This window comes from Lepus europaeus, chromosome 10 (genome assembly GCF_033115175.1).
Source record: "Lepus europaeus isolate LE1 chromosome 10, mLepTim1.pri, whole genome shotgun sequence".
Taxonomy (NCBI): Eukaryota; Metazoa; Chordata; class Mammalia; order Lagomorpha; family Leporidae; genus Lepus; species Lepus europaeus.
This window is the reverse complement of record NC_084836.1, coordinates 63,285,852-63,305,366: the sequence shown is the minus strand read 5'-3', so window position 1 is coordinate 63,305,366 and position 19,515 is coordinate 63,285,852. Positions and strand designations below refer to the sequence as shown.

Below are 19,515 nucleotides of genomic sequence, written 5' to 3'. Positions count from 1 at the left end.
GGTGCGACCCGCGTGGGTCCCGTCGGGGGTGCGCGAGGCACGGGGGCGGGGGCAGCGCCCCGTCCACCTCCGGGAAGTCCCGCAGGAGGAGGCGGGGCTCAGTGCCACCGCGCGGCGGGGACTGCGCCCGCCGGTGCCCCGCTGTGGACTCGGGCGCTCCCTGCCCGATGGCCGCCCGCGGTCCAGACCCGGAGTCGGAGCCCGAGTCGGTGTTCCCTCGGGAGCTCGGCCTCTTCGCCGACTCCTACACCGAAAGGAGCCGCTTCTGCTTCTGCGGGCACGCGCTGAGCATCACGCAGAACTTCGGGTCGCGCCTCGGGGTAGCTGCGCGCGTGTGGGACGCGGTGAGGAGCGAGCCCCCAGCCCGGACCCCGCCTCTGCCGGAGGTCGCCAGCCCCGAGACAGCCCCTCTCTCTCTCCTCGCTTTCTCTGTGTTCTCTCGTAGGCTCTGAGCCTGTGCAACTATTTCGAGAAGCAAAATGTTGATTTCCGAGGCAAGAAGGTGATCGAACTGGGCGCGGGGACGGGCATCGTGGGCATCTTGGCGGCGCTGCAGGGTGCGTGGGCCGCCTTCGCGGTGGGGGCGGGGCGGCGGCCGCAGAAGTTGCCACGTCGCGGGTTCCCGGGCCCGGCCCAGCCCCTCTGAACACACGTTGACTTTGCTCCTGCTTCAGTGTGCCAGACGGCTGCGCATTGGCTGTCAGAGTAGCCTCGACGTGGTTGACTGGGGACAGCGGGTGGGGGTCGGGCGGGCGAGAAATAAACCCAGGCTGGCTTCGTGGAAGGAGTCTTCTCCGCTTTTGCTCTTTGTGGGCTCACGGAGAATGACTGCCCTTGAACCCTTTGCTCTGGGCATGGTGTTGTTCAACTTCAGGAGTGCTTTACAGCTTCCTTATTAATAGAATGTAGATTATTATTAATAGAATGTAGATTCTTGAGGTTGTTACTGCTGGGAGAAAGTAGCCGGTGCATTTCTGAAGGTTGGGGCCAGGAAGAAGGGATAGGAATACCGCAGACTCGGGAAAGGAAAGATTAAGGAAATGTTTGCTTCAGTTTGATCAAGACGCCGAACCTGCAAAGGAAACATGTCCTTAACGTATAATTCGTCTGTCCCCAAAGCACTCACTGAGAGACTCTTCCAAGGCCATCTCCCTTGGAATGCAAGTCGGCATGTTCTTGATCACAGGAGGGAAGTCTTCCCAGAGGCAGACATCTGTCCTTTGAGCCCATCAGCCAGCTCTCCTCTGTGCCACAAATCCTGCCAGGTATTGGGGATTCAACAGTGAATCAGACGCCTTCTCCCCCAAGTGGGGGGTGGGGGTGGGGGAGATGGCCAGCCCAGAGTTGTGCTGATATTGTGGCGAGCACAGCCACCCCAGCTGGGTCTGCCTTGACCCCCTGGAACCTGTGTAGATGATGCTCTGGGCGGCCAGAAGGCGCAGGGCATGAGCGCAGCAGGTCCAGGGAGCGTGGAGGCAGTGTCAGCAGCAGCTTCTGCCTGGGTGGCGGGTGGGTGAGAGGCAGGCGGTTATGCTAAAAGGGGAGCAAAGGCATGTCTGTGGGTGGCAACACCTACTCCCCAGACTGGTTCTCCTCCTTTGCCCCCTGTTCAGCTGCCAAGTCAGATAGCTGCATGTCCTCTCGTCCCTTCTCTTCCTCCTTCGCACCCCAGCCGGCAGCCAGCCCTGGGGGTTGGGTGTCCTGGGTGTTCCACACTGCCATTTCATGCCTAGGTTTTCACAAGAGCCTGTTCCAGCTTCCCCATAGGAGATTTTGGGGGTATCCAGAGTAGACCTTGTGATCTTCCCCTGCCCCCAAACTTCAGGCTTCCCCATCTTAGTGAGTCAAACTGCTGTCCACCCAGTGGGAAAGCAGATAGCACCTTTGCTGTGGCTCGCTTGCTCATGCTCACATTTTTCAAGTCCCATTTATTTTATCTGCTAAAAACCTCTTGAATTTTCTCAGGTTTTTCTGTTGCTGCTGGTAGCTCCCCCGGTCCAGGCCACCACTGTTACCTGGCCTACACTGCTTGGCCTGCCTGCCCCTCCGCAGGCCTCTGCCTGTTCCACCCATGCAGCGCTTAGAGTGAGTTTTTTCAAAATGCAGCTGTGGTCACACCTCCACTCCAGATCTTTCGACCACTTTCAGGATAGAACCAACACCTTTAGCATAGCCTCCAAGGCCCTGCCTTCCTCTCCAGCCTCTTCCAGTGCCCCTGGGACACCTCCTCTGACCTTGGCTGCACATTCTGTCTTCTGAAGCCTTTTTACCACCCGATTAGTGCACGTGCACCTTTTGTTGCTCAGCTCAAACTCCCAAAGAAGGCCTACTTAACCTCCCACCCGCAAGCTAGCTTGGGAGCTCTCCAGACACACATCTGGGTTGACTAGTCTCATTAAAACTTGCCATCACTGGGGCCAGAGTTATAGCATAGTGGGTCAAGCTGCTGCCTATGATGCTGGCATCCCCCATGAGTGCCAGTTCAAGTCCCAGCTGCTCCACTTCTGACCCAGCTCCTTGCTAATGAGCTGGGGAATGCAGCAGAAGATGGCCCAAGCACTTGGGCCTGTGACACCTCTTTGGGAGACCCAGATGGAGTTCCAGACTCCTGAGTTTGGCTAGGTCATTGCAGCCTTTTGGGGAGTGAACCAAGGACTGGAAGATCTCCCTCTCCTTCTCTCTCTGTGACTCTACCTTTCAAATGAATAAATAAATGCATCTTTAAAAGAAGGAAAGTTTGCCATTGCTGAGCCCAGGGGTCCTGGGGGCCCCCAGCTTGCTGGTCCCACTTCTCTGTTTGCTGATTCAGGCCTTTCAGACCCGCAACACCTCTTTCCCCCCAGACCCCCAGCTAGGGGTATTGTTTCCTCCCTCTTCTGATTGTTCTTTTTTTTTTTTTTTTTTTTTTTTGACAGGCAGAGTGGATAGTGAGGGAGAGAGACAGAGAGAAAGGTCTTCCTTTTTGCCGTTGGTTCACTCTCCAATGGCCGCTGCGGCCGGCGCATCGCGCTGATCCGAAGCCAGGAGCCAGGTGTTTCTCCTGGTCTCCCATGCGGTGTAGGGCCCAAGGACTTGGGCCATCCTCCACTGCCTTCCCGGGCCATAGCAGAGAGCTGGCCTGGAAGAAGGACAACCGGGATAGAATCTGGTGCCCCGACTGGGACTAGAACCTGGTGTGCCAGCACCGCAAGGCGGAGGATTAGCCTGTTGAGCCACAGCGCTGGCCTTCTGATTGTTCTTATTTGCTCAGAAACTCCCGCACGACCCCATCACAGCATGTGTCCGCCTAAAGGCATCTGCATCCACATGTCTCCTGTCACCTCACAGCCCCCCATTCATCACAAGACCCCGGCCCATCCCACCTACCCAGACATCACTCTGTCATTTCTCCTGTGTTATTCCTTTTCTCTGGATCATTCCATATATGTGTATGTGTGGAATACATATGCATGTAAATATACTGTAATTCTCTCCTAGAAAAACTTGTCCTACATCTCTCTCCAATTACCTTGCCATTTCTCTGTTCCACTTTATTTCTTTTTTTAAGATGTATTAATTCATTTGAAAGGAAGAATGACAGGGAGAGAAGAAAGAAAGAAAGAGATCTGCCATCTGCTTGTCCACTTACCCCAATGGGTGTGATGATCATGGTTAGGTCTGGCTGGGAGCCAGGAACTCCATCCTGGTCTCCCGTGTTGGTGGCAGTGGCCCAAGTACTTGGGCCATCTTTCCTTGCCTTCCCAATCATGGAGCAAAAGTAAAGCAGCTGGGACTCCAAGTGGTGCTCATATGGGACGCCAGTGTTGCTGCTGCTGGTTTAACCTGCTGTGCCACAATGCTGGCTGCTCTGCTCCACTTTAAAACAAAACTCCTTGAGGTTGGTGCCTGGCCTAGCAGTTCAGACACTGGTTAAGATGCCCGCATCCCATATTGCAGTGCCTGGGTTCGAGTCTTAGCTCTGCCCCTGACTCCGGGTTTCTGCGAATGCAAACTGTGGGAGGCAGCAGTGATGGCTCAGGTGGTTGGGTTCCTGCCATCCGCATGGAACGCCTGGAATGAGTTCCTGGCTGCAGTGTTAGGCAGGAATCATCACAGTATTCAGGGAGTAGACCAGAGGATGGGAGTGCTCTGTCTCTGTCTTTCCAATAAATAAATAAAAATAAAAATAAAAACTATACTAAGGAGCTGGTACTGTGGCATAGCAGTGACACTGGCGTCCCATATGGGCACTGGTTCAAATCCCGGCTGTTCCACTTCTGACCCAGCTCTCTGCTATGGCCTAGGAAAGCAGTGGAAGATGGTTCAAATGCTTGGGCCCCTGCACCCGTGTGGGAGACCTGGAAGAAGCTCCTGGCCTCAGATTGCCTAGCTCCATCCATTGCAGCCATTTGGGGAGTGAACCGGTGGATGGAAGATTTCTGTCTCTGCCTCTTTCTCTAATTTTGCCTTTCAAATAAATAAATAAATAAATAAACCCACTAAACTAAACTTCCTCAGGTGAGTTCCGGCTGTCTCCAGTCCCTGCCCTGTGCTCTGTCCTCATGCATTCCCGTGGCACACTCACTCCACTGCCCCCTCCATACCGTGGCTCTAGTTAAGGGTGTCAGCATCATTTCCAATGCCATGGTGCTAGCCAGGAGTCACTTAGCCGTGAACTTCACTTTTTTTTTTTTTTTTTTTGACAAGCAGAGTGGACAGTGAGAGAGCGAGACAGAGAGAAAGGTCTTCCTTTTTCCGTTGTTTCACCCCCCAATGGCTGCTGCTGCCAGCGCACCGTGCTGATCTGAAGCCAGGAGCCAGGTGATTCTCCTGGTCTCCCATACAGGTGCAGGCCCCAAGGATTTGGGCCATCCTCCACTGCCCTCCCGGGCCACAGCAGAGAGCTAGACTGGAAGAGGGGCAACCGGGACAGAATCCGGTGCCCCAACCAGGACTAGAACCCGGGGTGCTGGCACTGCAGGTGGAGGATTAGCCTATTGAGCCGCGGCATCGGCCAAGGACTTCACATTTGACATTGACATTGACACCTCAGTCCTTCTTCCTCCAGACGGAGCCTCTGATTTCCAGGGCTGTGCAATTCTGGTTTCCGTCCATCTCACTGTACTCTTTTTCTATTCTCTTTCTTGCCCCCCCTTAAAATATTTTATTTTTTATTTATTTGAAAGGCAGCATTGGATAGAGACTGAGAGAGAGAGAGAGAGAGAATCTTAGAATCTTCCATCTGCTGTTTCACTCCCCAAGTGGCCCCAATGGCAAAGCCAGGAGCTAGGAGCTTCATCTGAGTCTCCCACGTAGGTCCAGGGGCCCAAGTACTGGGGCCATCTTCTGCTGCTTTCCCCCCGGCATATTAGCAGGGAGCTGGGTCGGAAGTGGAGCAGCTCGTCCAGGATGCCAAATCTTCACAGTCTGCACTCACTGCCAAGCAGTCCCATCCCCTCATGGCTGTAGATGATCTCTTAATGCCTGTGACGCTACGACTCTTCCCTCTCTAGCTGCAGACTCCTTTGCATAACGTTCGAGCTATATTCTGGATCCCACTGCTTCTTAGCCATTGCTACTGCCCTGGTTCAGACCATCAGCTCTCGCCTGGGTCATGGCAGCCACTTCCCCACTGGTCTCCTTGCTTCTGACCTTGCCCTTCTGTGGTCTTTCCCCATTGCCACACCAGAGTGCTCTTTTTGAAACATAAGTCGGCATTCGCCATTCTTCCATTGAGAATCTTCCCGTGGCTTCCCGTATGAGTCTGACAGCCAATGTTCTCCCCACAAGGCCTGACTGGGACCAGATCTCTGCTGTCCCTCCCTCCGCTGCGGCCACTGGTCTTCCTGATGTCCCTGAGGCCTGCCAGGCATGGTTCTGCCTCTGCCTTTACTGGTCTGACCTTTGGGAGACTTAACCTCAGACATCCACGTGGTTTGCTGCACTGCCACTCTTGGGCGTCTGTCCAGATGTAATCTGCTCAGTGAGGCCTTCCCTAACCCCCAGTGTAAAAATAGATCCCTGCCCTCTCCCCGGGGCAGTCCCCCCCCCCCCCCCCCCGCTGGGTGCTCGTGACCATTGGACATACGGTGTGTTTTATTTGACTTATTTTTTTGCTGTTGTCTGTTTCTTTTTCTTTTTAAATTTTATTTATTTATTTATTTGAGAGGTAGAGTTATAAACAGAGAGAGGGAGAGACACACAGAGAGGTCTTCCACCCACTGATTCACTCCCCAAATGGCCGCAGTTGCCAGAGCTGGGCCAATCTGAAGCCAGGAGCCAGGCGCTTCTTCTGAGTCTCCCACATAGGTGCAGGGGCCCAAGTGCTTGAGCCATCCTCTGTTGCTTTCCCAGGCCATAGCAGAGAGCTGGATAGGAAGAGGAGCATCCGGGACTCAAACCGGCTCCCATATGGGATGCTGCCATTGCAGGTAGAGGATTAAACTACTGTGTCACAGCCGGCCCCTGTGTTTCTTGCCACTAGGCTGAAAGCTCCCTGGGGGACAGGGAGGAGGATTCTCCTTTGCTTGGTTCACTATTGAACTCTCAATACCTGGCGTATGGGCACGTGATAAACACGAAGGACTTCTTTGTACCTCCCGCTTCTTCTGCCCTAGTGACCATGACCACGACCGAATGGTGACTTTTGCACGTCCTACTGTGTCTCTACCTCTGAACTGCACCTCAAGGAAGGCTGAGGGTCCTCCTGCTCGCCACTGTCCCTAGAACTGATTAGGTGTTCTGTCTGTACGTTCATTGCATGACTGGGGCTTTTTGGAATGCTGATCTGATCCTCTTCAGCCCTCCTTCTACTCTTCAAACCTGTCGTCCCTGGGATCAAACCCGACCCTCCCGAGCATGTCATGGCCACTGTCCTCTTGCCCCATGCCTTCTACGTATGGCTAAGATCCAGCCTTCCTGGAATAGCGCACGCTCTCTCACCAGGAGGCCTGTGCCCTCGCTGTTCTGTGCTTGGAAACTCCACCTGGCCAACCCCTGCTTGTCCTTTGGGGCTCAGCCGAGGTCACATCTTCTGGGAAGCTTTCCAGACCCCTGACGGCAGCCCCGTGTCAGTGGGGCTGGGTGCACAGCCCGTCTCCAGCCGGGTCCTACCCGGGCTTCTGCTGACAGCTGTTGCTGCGTGTGGGGCCCAGGGGTTGAAGATTAGCTCAGCTGGAATGTTGATGTTGTAGAACGCGGAGTAGCGAGAAGGGCAGTGGGTGAGGTGGAGGTTAGGGCCTCCGAAAGCCCAGGTGTGGACTTCGGGCTGTGATGGGGCTGTCCTGTAGGCCCTGAGGCCCGCGGACTTCCCAGGCCGGAGCCGCGAGCCCTCTGACTTGCTTTTCTCCCCCTTCCTCTCTCCCAGGGGGGGATGTTACCATCACTGACCTGCCCCTGGCTCTAGAACAGATTAAGGGCAACGTGCAGGCTAATGTGCCACCTGGAGGCCGGGTGCAGGTCCGTCCCTTGTCCTGGGGGATTGACCAGCATGTCTTCCCTGGAGACTATGACATGGTGCTGGGGGCTGATATCGTGTACCTGGAGCCCACCTTCCCTCTGCTGCTGGGGACCCTCCGGCACCTGTGCGGGCCCCGGGGCACCATCTATCTGGCGGCCAAGATGAGACAGGAGCACGGCACAGAGAGCTTCTTCCAGCACCTCCTGCCCCAGCATTTCCAACTGGAGCTGGCCCAGCGGGATGAGGATGAGAACGTCAACATCTATAGGGCCAGGCACAGGAAGCCGAAGTCTGCGTGACGTCACCCCTTCTGGGGCTCTCAGCCCCCTGTCCCGGTGGAGGAAAGGCAGACTCTCCAAAGCCACACACACAAGCACCAAGGATGGATTCTTCTAGGCCCCTCCCCTCTCTATCCCCCTCGACCCCTGGGGGCCCTGGCAGCTCTGGCATTCCGGCGGGCTCCCAGCTCCCGTGCTCAGAGGAGGACGACGGGAGGGTAGCCAGGACTTTTAGGGGCAAGGAGGACATGGGATGTGAGAGCAGTGACTGCAAAGACTGTCACCGGGCACTTCCTCTCTGTTGACACACAGTGGACTTTTTTATTTTTGCTAAAGTCTATGGGATTTTTTTTTTAAAAAGGAAAATAAGCGAGCATTAAGGATTTCTTCCACGCCCAAAGGACTGAGCCTTCGCCAAAGGGCTGAGAAGGAAGAAGCCCCAGGCCACCCAGTTCTTGCTCTGAGAGACGAGTGTGGTAGGACCGCGTCTCCTTGGGTTGAGTCCTCCCGTCCCTGACGCTGGAACCAGACAGCGGAGGTGTCCCCCGCACAGTCCTGCCTCATTCTTTCTAAAGGTGGAGCCCGGAGCCCAGAACATCACGCTGCGTGCAAGAAAGCTCGTGCTGCATGTCGGCTTCTTGTTGGCTTCGACCTCTCTTTAGGTTTACGAGCCCCGTCCGTCTTCCCTCCCTGACGTGCTGTGCTTTGTCCTCCTTCCTCTTCCCACTGGGGCCCCTCGGCTGGGGCTCACCCTGCTTACCACTTAGGCACGTAGTCACCTCTGTGACACTCTCTCCTCCGAGCCATCCTGCAAACTCTTGTCTCCCGGAATCAGCCCCGCTTAGCTTCCACTGCCTGGTGAGGCAGGGACAAGCCCTTGCTCGGTGCTGTTCAGCCAGTCCCTCTGTGACCCCAATTGCTTTTCATCTTCCTGATGATCCCTTGTGGGCAATTGCTGCCACACGGAAATCTTCATCCTCCTTTGCCTCTTTGCTCAAAACAGCTTGCCCGAGTCTGCTGCTTGGACGTGATCTCTTTCTGCCTGGGATCCTGTCACTGTGCATCTTCTGAGGCCTTACCCTGTCCTGGACGCGTGTTTGTCTGATTCTGACTTTCTCACCACCAGCGTACCTCTGAGGGTAGGCCTGTGGCTCATTCATCTCGAATCCCCCCTTGCTGTGGTTTAGATATGATTTGCTCCTAAACTCATGCAGGATTTTAAGCCCCAAAGTTCTAAGTTACTGGTACCCAGAGGGCGCAAGCCTAATCTGGTTACGGTGTTTAGAGGTGGGGGCCTCGTGGGAGGTCCTTCTCATGAGAGCGTGGTTGTAGGAGCCTGAGTTTGGGCCCCACCTCTCTCTCTCTCTCTCTGCTCCCTGCCCTACCATATGATCCTTCCTCTGTACGGCTCCATCACAGCCAGAGCCTGCGCCTGCATCGTGCCATTGGAAGCTGCAGCCTCCCAGACTGAGCTAAATAACCCCTTTTCTTTCCTAAGTCGATTATCTCTGGTATTTTGTTATAGTCACCAAAAGCTGCCTAACACACCCCTGAAGCCAGCCTGGTTCCTGGCACACAGATTTTCAGCAGATATTTTGTTCCTTAAGCGGATACATACTGGGTGTGTTGAAGGGACCCCACCCCTATCTCGGAGACCACCAGCCTGAGCAAATTCCTACCTCACAAATTTGTCACGAATCACAAATGGACAACGAACATTAAAATGTATTGGCAATAAAGAAATAGTCAAGTGTTACCCGCGTGTGTTGTGTTTGTGACAACTTCGTCTGTCGGTTTCTGTTGTCTGCCTTGCTGGCCTTAATTCCTGGGAGTCAAGCAGGGGAGACGAGTGCGCCCATCCGGCCAGCAGGTGGCGCCGTCCTCGACAGGCGCGAACTGGTGGAGCGTTTTGGCCCTCCCGCCTCGCCGTAGTGTGTCGTCTCATCTGCGCGCCCGCCCGCGGGAGTGGCCGGGGGCCGGAGCGATGTCAGCGATGTCGCTGCTGCGATCGCTGCGCCTGTGCTTAGTGGCGCGGACCGGGAGCCGACCGGTGAGGGATGGCGTGCGGCGCCCTGCCCGCCCTTCCCCCGACAGCTTTGCCTCTTCGCCTTGGGGGCGCTTCCCACACCCCCGCCCCGGTCCTCGATGCCGCCCCCTCCCCGTCGCCCAGCTCCCGGTTGCGCCCTGTTTCTCACCCCTTTCTTCTTACCCCCTCCAGGCGGGGTGCCTTGTGTTTCCCCCGGCCCAGCCATGGCACGCGGTACACACGGGGCCCGGGCTGGCTTCCTCGGCCTCCAGCAAGGAGCTCCTCATGAAACTGCGGCGGAAGACGGGCTACTCCTTTGTAAACTGCAAGAAAGCTCTGGAGACCTGCGGCGGGGACCTCAAGCAGGTGGGGAGAGGGTGCAGGGCGGGGTTCTAGGGCTCGACCTGAGCCTTGAGGAGGTCGCGCTGGGGAGCGGAGCTCAGCCGTGCCGCCCTGGGTGGGAGTCTGGCTTCCCCGAGAACCCCAGCCTTGGATTTTGTCCTGTATTCTTGTGTACGTAACGGAAATACACAGTACCCTCTGCCCCACAAGGAGGTTGTGAAGAAAAACCCTACTGAGGGGCCGGCGCTGTGGAGTAGCAGGTAAAGCCACCACCTGCAGTGCCGGCATCCCATATGGGCACCGGTTCGAGTCCACTTCGGATCCTGCTCTCTGCTGTGGCCTGGGGAAGCAGTAGAACATGGCCCAGGTCCTTGGGCCCCTGCACCCTCGTGGGAGACCTGGAAGAAGCTCCTGGCTCCTGGCTTCGGATCTGCGCAGCTGCAGCCATTGCGGCCATCTGGAGAGTGAACCAGCGGATGGAAGATCTCTCTCTCTGCCTCTCCTCTTCTTTCTGTGTAACTCTGACTTTCAAGTAAAATAATTAGATCTTAAAAAAAAAAAAAAAGGCAAACCCTACAGGAAGCCCCAGCTACAGTGCCTGGTATCCGACAGTTGATGGTAGGCTGCCAACACCGGATGGAGGACTTTGGATTTACCGTGGAATTTAGGGGCAGCAGAAAGGCTCAGGGAGCCCCACGCGGTGGCAGGTGCTGTGATATTGACACATACTCTTGTCTTGTCGCTGGGCAGGCAGAGACCTGGCTGCACAAGCAGGCGCAGAAGGAGGGCTGGAGCAAAGCGGCCAAGCTGCATGGGAGGAAGACCAGGGAGGGCCTCATTGGGCTGCTGCAGGAGGGAAACGCGGCTGTGCTGGTCGAGGTGGGTCTCGGGGAACTCCGGTGCCAGGACGGCTGTTCCTTGGGCGTGAGGCTTGTGGTGGGCCCTTCTCGGGGAAGAGATCCGTTTCGGAGCCGTGGAGGGTACTGGGAGTTAAACTCTGAGGCCCCAGTGGAGGACGGGAAGGCGCAGGGGTGCTGCTGGGAAGTGGCCTAGCAGGGCAGAACGCTGCTCCTACGCGTGAGCTAGTGCAGCCTTACCCTCCTCACGGTTTCCTGGCACAGGATTTTAAAGACGCCATTTTTATTGGGTGATGGAGAGGGAGTGGCTGCTTTAGAGGAGGTTTGGGGGCCATCGTTGGTGAGGAACCAGCTGGGGGTTGTCTTAGAGCGAGCGAAGCGGGGAGACAGTGATGGCAGAGTTGGTTTGGAGTTGGAGGAGGTTGGGGAAGGCGGTGACAGTGGCGCGCCGGCACCGGCACGTGGTGAACTTGGACTGAGTGCTTCGGGCGGTTCCAGATCCGCCTGCTCTTGCTGACTCACTGCACGGCATGGCAGGGGTCCCTTCCTTGGTTTCTGCCTGGAAGCTAGCGGAGGGGCTGCCGGTTTAAAATGCTGCCGTGTTTCTGTCAAATCTGCAGCTTGTTCCACCAGTATCTTGGTTTTCTCTGCACCCCTAAGGCACTTTGGGGAACTGTCAGCAAACAGCTCGTCAGCAGCGTCAATTTGTTCCCCCAGGTAAACTGTGAGACAGATTTTGTTTCCAGAAATTTGAAATTTCAGCAGTTGGTCCAGCAAGTGGCCCTGGGAGCCATGCTGCACTGTCGGAGCCTGGAGGAGCAGCCTTCCACGTACAGCAAGGTGAGTCTGGGCTTGGCCCGGCGTTGACCTGCTGGCCCCAGGGCCTTTGCTGCTCCTTTCTGGTAGGCCATCTCTGTTCTTCACGTCTCTGCTTGAATGTTCCCCCTGGAGAGGCTCGCCCTTCGTCCTGCTGTTCTGGTTTTTTGAGTTTCTTACTACCTTTTAGTTCTCTTATTTATCTTTCTCAAGAGACCTCTTTGTGTTGAGGCTCTGCTTTAGAATTGTTTGCATACTGAGTGGATGAGTCACTTGAACTACAAATTCTATTATTTATTTATTTATTTATTTGAAAATCAGAGTTACACAGAGAGAGGCAGAGAGAGAGAGGTCTTCTATCCACTGGTTCACTCCCGATTGGCCACAAAGGCCGGAGTTGTGCCATTCTGAAGCTGGGAGCCAGGAGCTTCTTCCAGGTCTCCCACATGGGTGCAGGGGCCCAAGGACTTGGGCCCTCTTTTACTGCCTTCCCAGACCATAGCAGAGAGCTGGATCAGAAGTGGAGTGGTCAGGACTTAACGAGCACCCATATGGGATGCTGGCACCACAGGCGGCTGCTTAATCTGCTACACCACAGCGCTGGCCCCTTTATATTTATTTTTATTTATTTGAGAGGCAGATAGACACGGGTAGACAGAGCGCTGGTCTGCCAGTTCACTCCCCAAATACCTGTGGAGATTGGTGCTGGGGCTAGGAATGCCATTCAGGTCTCCTGTGTGGGTGGTGGGAGCCCAATTACTTGTGCTGTCATCACTGTTTCCCCAAGTTTGCAATGGTGGGGAGCAGGAGTCAAGATCCTGAGCTGGGAATGGGACCTGGACAATTCAGCAGAGACGTGGGCATGTTAACCCCCAGGCTAAAGACCCACTCCTGTCACTGTCTGTAGGTGTTATCATCACTATTTTATTTTATTTTTTTTATTATCACTATTTTAAATTTCCTTTGCAAGTGTATTGCAGGCATCAGGACCCTCAGCACGTGTCTCCTAAAAACAGATATTCTATTATATAGCCACAGTAGAGTGATCGCATGTAGAAATTTTAACACTGATGCAATATTTTTATTTCTGTAATATAGAATAGACATATTTTGCCAACAGCAGTTTGAGTTCTGATCCAGGATCGTATATCACATTTGTCATGTCTGCTTAATCTCCTTTCTCTGTGTTTCATCACACTGGTGTTCTGGAAGAGTATGGGACAAGTTTCCTGGAATATCAGTTTGTGCTTGTCTGACATTTCTTCCTGATCAGACTTGGAAATACGGATTTTGGTGAGGATACTAAATAGTATTCTCAGAAGGGGGCACGTGACCACTGCTGGTCCTGTTGCTGACGATGTAACTTCTGTTGGCTTAGGTAGCATCACCAGGCTTCATCACTATAAAGTTGCCATGTTCCTCCTTGTAATTAACAAGTGATCTGAGTGGGGGTGGGCATGTGGCCTAGCAGCCGGGTTGCTACTTGGATGCCCACATCCTAATTGCAGTGCCAGGGTCCGGTCCTGGCCGCTGTGCTTTTGAGTCACCCTCCCATCAGTGCGCATCCTGGGAGGCAGTAGATGATGGCTCATGTCGTTAGGTCCCTGCTGCCCATGTGGAAGACCCAGATGGAATTCCTGGCTCCTAGCTTCAACCTGTCCCAGTCCTGGCTGTTCAGGCATTTGGGAGTAAGCCAACGGATAGAAGATCTCTCTGTCTACTTTTCAAATAAAATGAAAATAAATTAAAAAAAATAAATAAACAAATAATGTATTTAGAAAATTCTTTGAGACTATATCAACAAACACTTCCCAAAACAACTTTTGCCTGATGCCAGTCCCGGCATCCATTTTCAGCCCTTGTGAAGGTCAGTTATTAGTATGGAAATTGTACACTGGGTGTTTCTTCTGCTTTTTCTTACATGTGTCAGTTATTTTTTTTTTTTTAATTTTATTTTTTGACAGGCAGAGTGGATAGTGAGAGAGAGACAGAAAGAAAGGTCTTCCTTTTTGCTGTTGGTTCACCCTCCAATGGCCGCTGTGACCAGCGCATCATGCTGATCCGAAGCCAGGAGCCAGGTCCTTCTCCTGGTCTCCCATGCGGTGCAGGGCCCAAGCACTTGGGCCATCCTCCACTGCCTTCCCGGGCCATAGCAGAGAGCTAGCCTGGAAGAGGGGCAACTGGGATAGAATCCGGCGCCCCAACCGGGACTAGAACCCGGTGTGCCGGCGCCGCAAGGCGGAGGATTAACCTGTTAAGCCATGGTGCCGGCCCATGTGTCAGTTATTAGTTGGCATTCTGTTAGAAAGAAGATTTCCTTTCTTCTCTATTTAGTAATTTTTGTGTGTGTCAGCATTGGTTCATGGATTTTTATTTTACACAGTTTATTAGTTAATCCATTAATCATTTTGATGCTCAGATTATCTGTGGATTTGAGCACGCAAGCTGTGCCTATGTGGACAGGCTGCAGTGGCCTCTCAAGTTGTCCCGGTCATCTGCTGGGTATCTCCTCACTTTCTGACCTAACAAGATTTTCTGGGCTTATAATGTACTTTCTTTGCTCCAATTTCTCAGAATTGGCCACTTCTCTGAGGAGTCCTGGTCCTTTCTAGTGGGGGAATGGTATTTAGAAACCAATATCTGGACATTAGGGATGCTTACTGTTACTGTGACATCATTTCCCTCTGTTCCTGCAGCAGATAGAACTGCGTGTGTGTGTGTGTGTGTGTGTTTCCAGTTCTGAGCGTCATTGCCATTGCTCAGTGTTATATACAAAATTGTTTCACAGTTGCTATTTTTTACTTTGAAAAACTTTCTAAGGAGTTCAAGAGTTCTTTGTAATTCTTTCTGTCTGTACATTGAAGTTATGTGGTCACAGGGCCATAGTAAGTTATTTAGTTTTCCCCCCTTTTAAAAAAATTTTTATTTATTTATTTGAGAGAGAGATGAGAGAGAGAAAGAAAACGAGTATCTTCCATCTGCAGGTTCACTCCCTAAATGGCCACAATGACTGGGACTGGAGTGGGGATCCTGGAGTTTCTTCCAGGTCTCCCACATGGATACAGGGGCTGAAGCACTTGGGCCATCCTCTGCTGCTTTCCCAGGCATATTAGCAGGAAGCTGGACTGGAAGCGGAGCAGCCGGGACTTGAGCTGGTGCCCATGTGGGATGCTGGCATTAGGAACAGCAGCCTGACCCACGGTGCCGGAATGCCAGCCCCAGTTTTTTCCTTCTGTGAGCTTATGTTACTCAACCGAAATACAGTTAGAGTCTTATTTCTATTTAGTCAGTGTTTGTTTTTACTCCAAACTTTTGTTGACTTCATTCCGTTTCTGAATATGTAAAGCATTAACACAGTTACAAAAGTTAAACTATTTTAAAAAAAACAGGTAAGCTCAGAAGTCTTACTCCCTCTGCTGTCCACCCCTTTCCCATGCACTCCTGTAGATAACCAACTTTATTGGAGTACGGTTATACCTTAAATATTTGTTTTTGCAAAAAATAAGCATGTTTATACAAACACTTCTTTCTTACACAAATGATGATGTAATATCCATCTATACTTTTAATTTGCTTTTGTCCCTGAAAAATATATGCTGCTGCGGGAGATCTTTCCTTGTCTTTTTGCTCAGCGGCATCCTATGCTGCTGTGGATATGCCATGGTTCAGTCGCCTGGTCTCTTCCTACGTTGGGGTGCTTAGGCGATTTCCGCAGTTTTCTGACTAGAAGTAGTTGCTCGGTGAATAATCTGGCACAGATGTACGTTTGTGTTGTGGAAAGTTTCTCACCAAGGCTGGTTCCTGGCAGTGGGATCGCAGGTCCAAGGACAGAGGTGTATGTGGTTTTGTTCTGTTCTCTCCAGTTCCCTCTGTTGGGTTTGCGCCCTTTTGCACTCCTGCAGCGATCCCAAGTGCCCCAGGTTTCTCATGCTTGTGTGAAAACGTTGTTACTTCTAGGAGATCGCATTCTAGGAAGTTAGGTGAGAAGATGGGGACATGGAGTTGGGGGCAGGGCAACGATAGAATAAAATATTTATGAAAATGCAACTGTTATCAGTGTTTAATATCCTTGGTTTGATGACACTATCATCTATTTACACTTAGTTATCTTAACTCACTCTCTTAGAAATAGGGCATCTTTGCCTCGTGTCTTACTAATCTGAGTAGAGCAGAACTGGTTCCTCTTTTTTTTTTTTTTTTTTGACAGGCAGAGTGGATAGTGAGAGAGAGAGAGAGTAAGGTCTTCCTTTTTGCTGTTGGTTCACCCTCCAATGGCTGCCACGGCCGGCGCAGTGACTCCAGCACACCACCACGCTGATCCAAAGCCAGGAGCCAGGTCCTTCTCCTGGTCTCCCATGCAGGTGCAGGGCCCAAGGACTTGGGCCATCCTCCACTGCCTTCCCGGGCCATAGCAGAGAGCTGGACTGGAAGAGGGGCAACCGGGACAGAATCCGGTGCCCCGACCGGGACTAGAACCTGGTGTGCCAGTGCCGCAAGGCGGAGGATTAGCCTAGTGAGCCGCGGCGCCGGCCTAGAATTGGTTCCTCTTTGTCCCCCTTTGTGCACCCAGGGCTTCCTGAATTCCTCTGAGCTCTCTGGACTCCCCGCTGGGCCTGACCGAGAAGGCTGTCTGAAGGATCAGTTGGCCTTAGCAATTGGTGAGTATCTAAGGGTTCTGGAAGTCACGGGCTGGGGCTTCTCATGTATTCCTTGCAGTCTAGATGAAGAATTCCAAGCTCATGTTCCTGTAAGGCCAGACTGTCCGGATGGGAAGTGGGTTGTGGGTGACCCCCAGGGAGCAGTAGGCACCCTGCAGGGCTCCTAGGTGGCTGGGAAAGCCCCATCAGCAAGCTTTTGGCCGCCGTGGTACTGGGGGAAATGCAGTCCCAGTGTCATCAGTTTCTGAGTTCCTTAAAAGAACTTGGACCTCATGACCTGGGCTCTTCGCAAGCAGCTCTCTGCCGGCCAGTGTGTCTTCAGGCAGAGATGGCTTTGCCTTTCAGCTCAGTCCCTGGACTGTACCTAAAATGCTGTAGGGAGTATTTTATCCCTTCTATAAGGGACCCGGGGGAACTGAGAGGCATCATTTTTTTTCTTCCTTCCTCCCTTCCCTCCCTCCTTCCCTCCTTCCCTCCCTCTTTCCCTCCTTCCTTCCCTCTCTCCCTCCCTCCTTCCCTCCTTCCTTCCCTCCCTCCTTCCTTCCTCCCTTCCTTCCTCCCTTCCCTCCCTCCTTCCCTCCTTCCCTCCCTCCTTCCTCCCTCCCTCCCTCCCTCCCTCCTTCCCTCCCTCTTTCCCTCCTTCCTTCCCTCTCTCCCTCCCTCCTTCCCTCCTTCCTTCCCTCCCTCCTTCCCTCCTACCTTTCTTCCTCCCTCCCTCTCTCCTTCCTTCCCTCCCTCCTTCCCTCCTTCCTCCCTCCCTCCCTCCCTCCCTCCCTTTCTTCCTTTCTTTCACAGGCAGAGTGGACAATGCGAGAGAGAGACAGAGAGAAAGGTCTTCCTTTTTTCGTTGGTTCACCCCCACAATGGCCGCTGCGGCCAGCGCACCGCGCTGATCCGAAGCCAGGAGCCAGGTGCTTCTCCTGGTCTCCCATATGGGTGCAGGGCCCAAGGACTTGGGCCATCCTCCATTGCACTCCCGGGCCACAGCAGAGAGCTAGCCTGGAAGAGGGGCAACCGGGACAGAATCCGGCGCCCACACTGGAACTAGAACCCGGGGTGCCGATGCTGCAGGCGGAGGATTAGCCTAGTGAGCCACGGCGCCAGCCGAGAGCCATCCGTTTTAGGAATTCAGTCTTTCTTTTAAAAAATTCTGGTCCTGGGTCTGGGAAGGGACGCTGTGAGGATCCACTGACTGTAGGAGCTGTGTCTGGATCGTTGCAGTGGGGTGGCTGGGGACGCTGCCGCCCTCCGGCACGACCTTGACGGACGCACGGAAGTGGGGCTGCGCTGAGCTGGCTGGGAATTGAATGCTCATCTGCAGTTTCAGTCGAGACACCAGTTCTGTTTTCATCAGGTCATCTTGCAGTGTCTGATGTTCCAGGGAGTCACGTGTGACAAACCAGGCAGCCAGCTGTGTGGGGCTTATTAAGACATCATGGAACTGCGGGGGTCTCAGCGTTGCCGGTTCCTGGGAATGGACCACAGCGCGCAGTTTCCTGACCGTAGTTACGCTGTGGCCGCTCCAGACCCCTCGTGTGCTCTCTGGCCCTCCCTTCCAGCATCTTTGGGCCCCGGAGTCCGAGCTGTTCCATTTCTGTTGCTGATGAGAGCAAGCTGATTCGTCAGCTGACACGGGGTTCCGGGGTTTGGGGGCTTCTAGTTGTGGGCCTTTTCCTGAAACAGCGGTTGATCTGGTCGTCTGGTCAGTTACGGTGGCATTTGGGAGGGATAGTAATTTGGTGGGAAAAAGCACTTGACTGCTTGGGAGTCAGATGTGAGGCTTAGTTCTAGCTCTGCCATGGATTACTGTGTGGGCCACGAAGCTCTCTAAGCCACCGTGCTCACAGCCAGCACCTGAGTGCTCGCTCCGCGCTCATTCTCTCCTGAGAGCCCTGGGTGGTGGCGGTGTCCTCCATTCCGCAGGTGAGGAAACTAGGCTTGATAAGTCAGCGAGTAGGGTCATGTCGTTAAGCCACTTGCCCAAGATCAGACAGCCAGTAAGGGGCTGACCAGAGACCCGTGTTCGTGACGTCACAGCTTCCGTCTGGAAACCTGAGAACCTGCCAGGGAGTTGGTCTTAAACAAACACAGAAAATGCTATCTCTGCCTCTGACTGCCGGTCTGGTGTAAATGTAGAGGGATTTGCTCCCTGACTTGGCGTCTCCTGTGCATATGTTGCTACCACACCAGGCATCATTCTCTGACGGTGTGTTGATTACTTTTGCTTTTTCGTAGGCAAGCTGGGGGAAAACATGACCCTGAAGCGAGCTGCCTGGGTGAAGGTGCCGTCTGGCTTCTACGTTGGCTCCTACGTCCACGGAGCAGTGCACAGCCCCTCGCTGCACAGCCTGGTGCTGGGCAAGTACGGGGCCTTAGTCGTCTGCGAGACGTCTGAGCAGAACGCAAACCTGGAGGACCTTGGCCGCCGCCTCGGGCAGCATGTGGTGGGCATGGCCCCTCTCTCTGTTGGCTCCCTGGACGATGAGCCCGGGGGAGAGGCAGAAACCAAGATGCTGTCGCAGCCGTACCTGCTGGACCCCTCCATCACGCTGGGACAGTACGTGCAGCCGCAGGGCATCTCTGTGGTGGACTTTGTGCGGTTTGAATGTGGAGAAGACGAGGTGGCAGAGGCACAGTAGGTTCCAGAGACCCTGGGCCCAGGAGGAGCTGTTGTGTAGGGCTGGACATCACTGCGAGAGTTGTTTCCTAAGCCTCCTTAAACCTCAGATTTGTTTTTCATTTGAGTTTATAATGAAAGTATCACTTTGTGAGTAAAATTACTAAACAAAAACGCTGTATAATAAAGAGTGGACCATTTCCCTGCTTATGTAATAAGGGGTTTAGCTTTTTGGTGCTTCCTCATGACAGGTCGTAGGAAGCAGCAGTCCTGCAGTGACTGACGGCGGCTGGGAGACAGGCATCCACGCTCGCGTTGGCGGCTGGGAGACAGGTGTCCACGCTCGCGTCGGTGGCTGGGAGACAGGCGTCCATGCTCGCGTCGCTGTTCCCTGCAGCTCAGACTTAACTGTGGCATCCCTGAAATCCCTAACTCATGTTCTGTCTTCCTCCTTCTGTGACGCGGAAGTCTTGAGCTCTGTGA

The 19,515-nt window shown here is 53.7% G+C and overlaps 2 protein-coding genes across 5 annotated transcripts; both read left to right on the top strand.

Moving 5' to 3' along the window:
* The first annotated feature begins 87 nt into the window (after positions 1-87).
* EEF1AKMT3 (EEF1A lysine methyltransferase 3) lies at positions 88-9,472 on the top strand. Of its 4 annotated transcripts, XM_062203334.1 has the most exons (5): positions 88-344; positions 446-557; positions 1,120-1,265; positions 1,966-2,085; positions 7,346-7,484. In XM_062203334.1, exons 1-5 carry the CDS (start codon positions 168-170, stop codon positions 7,382-7,384), a joined length of 594 nt encoding a protein of 197 aa, XP_062059318.1. In that variant the 5' UTR covers positions 88-167; the 3' UTR covers positions 7,385-7,484. The 4 variants fall into 4 exon arrangements, with proteins under 4 accessions (XP_062059318.1, XP_062059315.1, XP_062059317.1 ...); XM_062203331.1 differs by lacking the exon at positions 1,966-2,085 and having other exon boundaries at positions 446-502; positions 1,187-1,265; positions 7,346-9,472; XM_062203333.1 differs by lacking the exons at positions 1,966-2,085; positions 7,346-7,484 and adding an exon at positions 4,284-6,327.
* Positions 9,473-9,658: 186 nt separating this feature from the next.
* TSFM (Ts translation elongation factor, mitochondrial) lies at positions 9,659-19,242 on the top strand. The gene is made up of 6 exons (XM_062203329.1): positions 9,659-9,766; positions 9,935-10,108; positions 10,835-10,963; positions 11,659-11,781; positions 16,328-16,415; positions 18,651-19,242. Exons 1-6 carry the CDS (start codon positions 9,701-9,703, stop codon positions 19,052-19,054), a joined length of 984 nt encoding a protein of 327 aa, XP_062059313.1. The 5' UTR covers positions 9,659-9,700; the 3' UTR covers positions 19,055-19,242.
* The last annotated feature ends 273 nt before the right edge of the window (positions 19,243-19,515 follow it).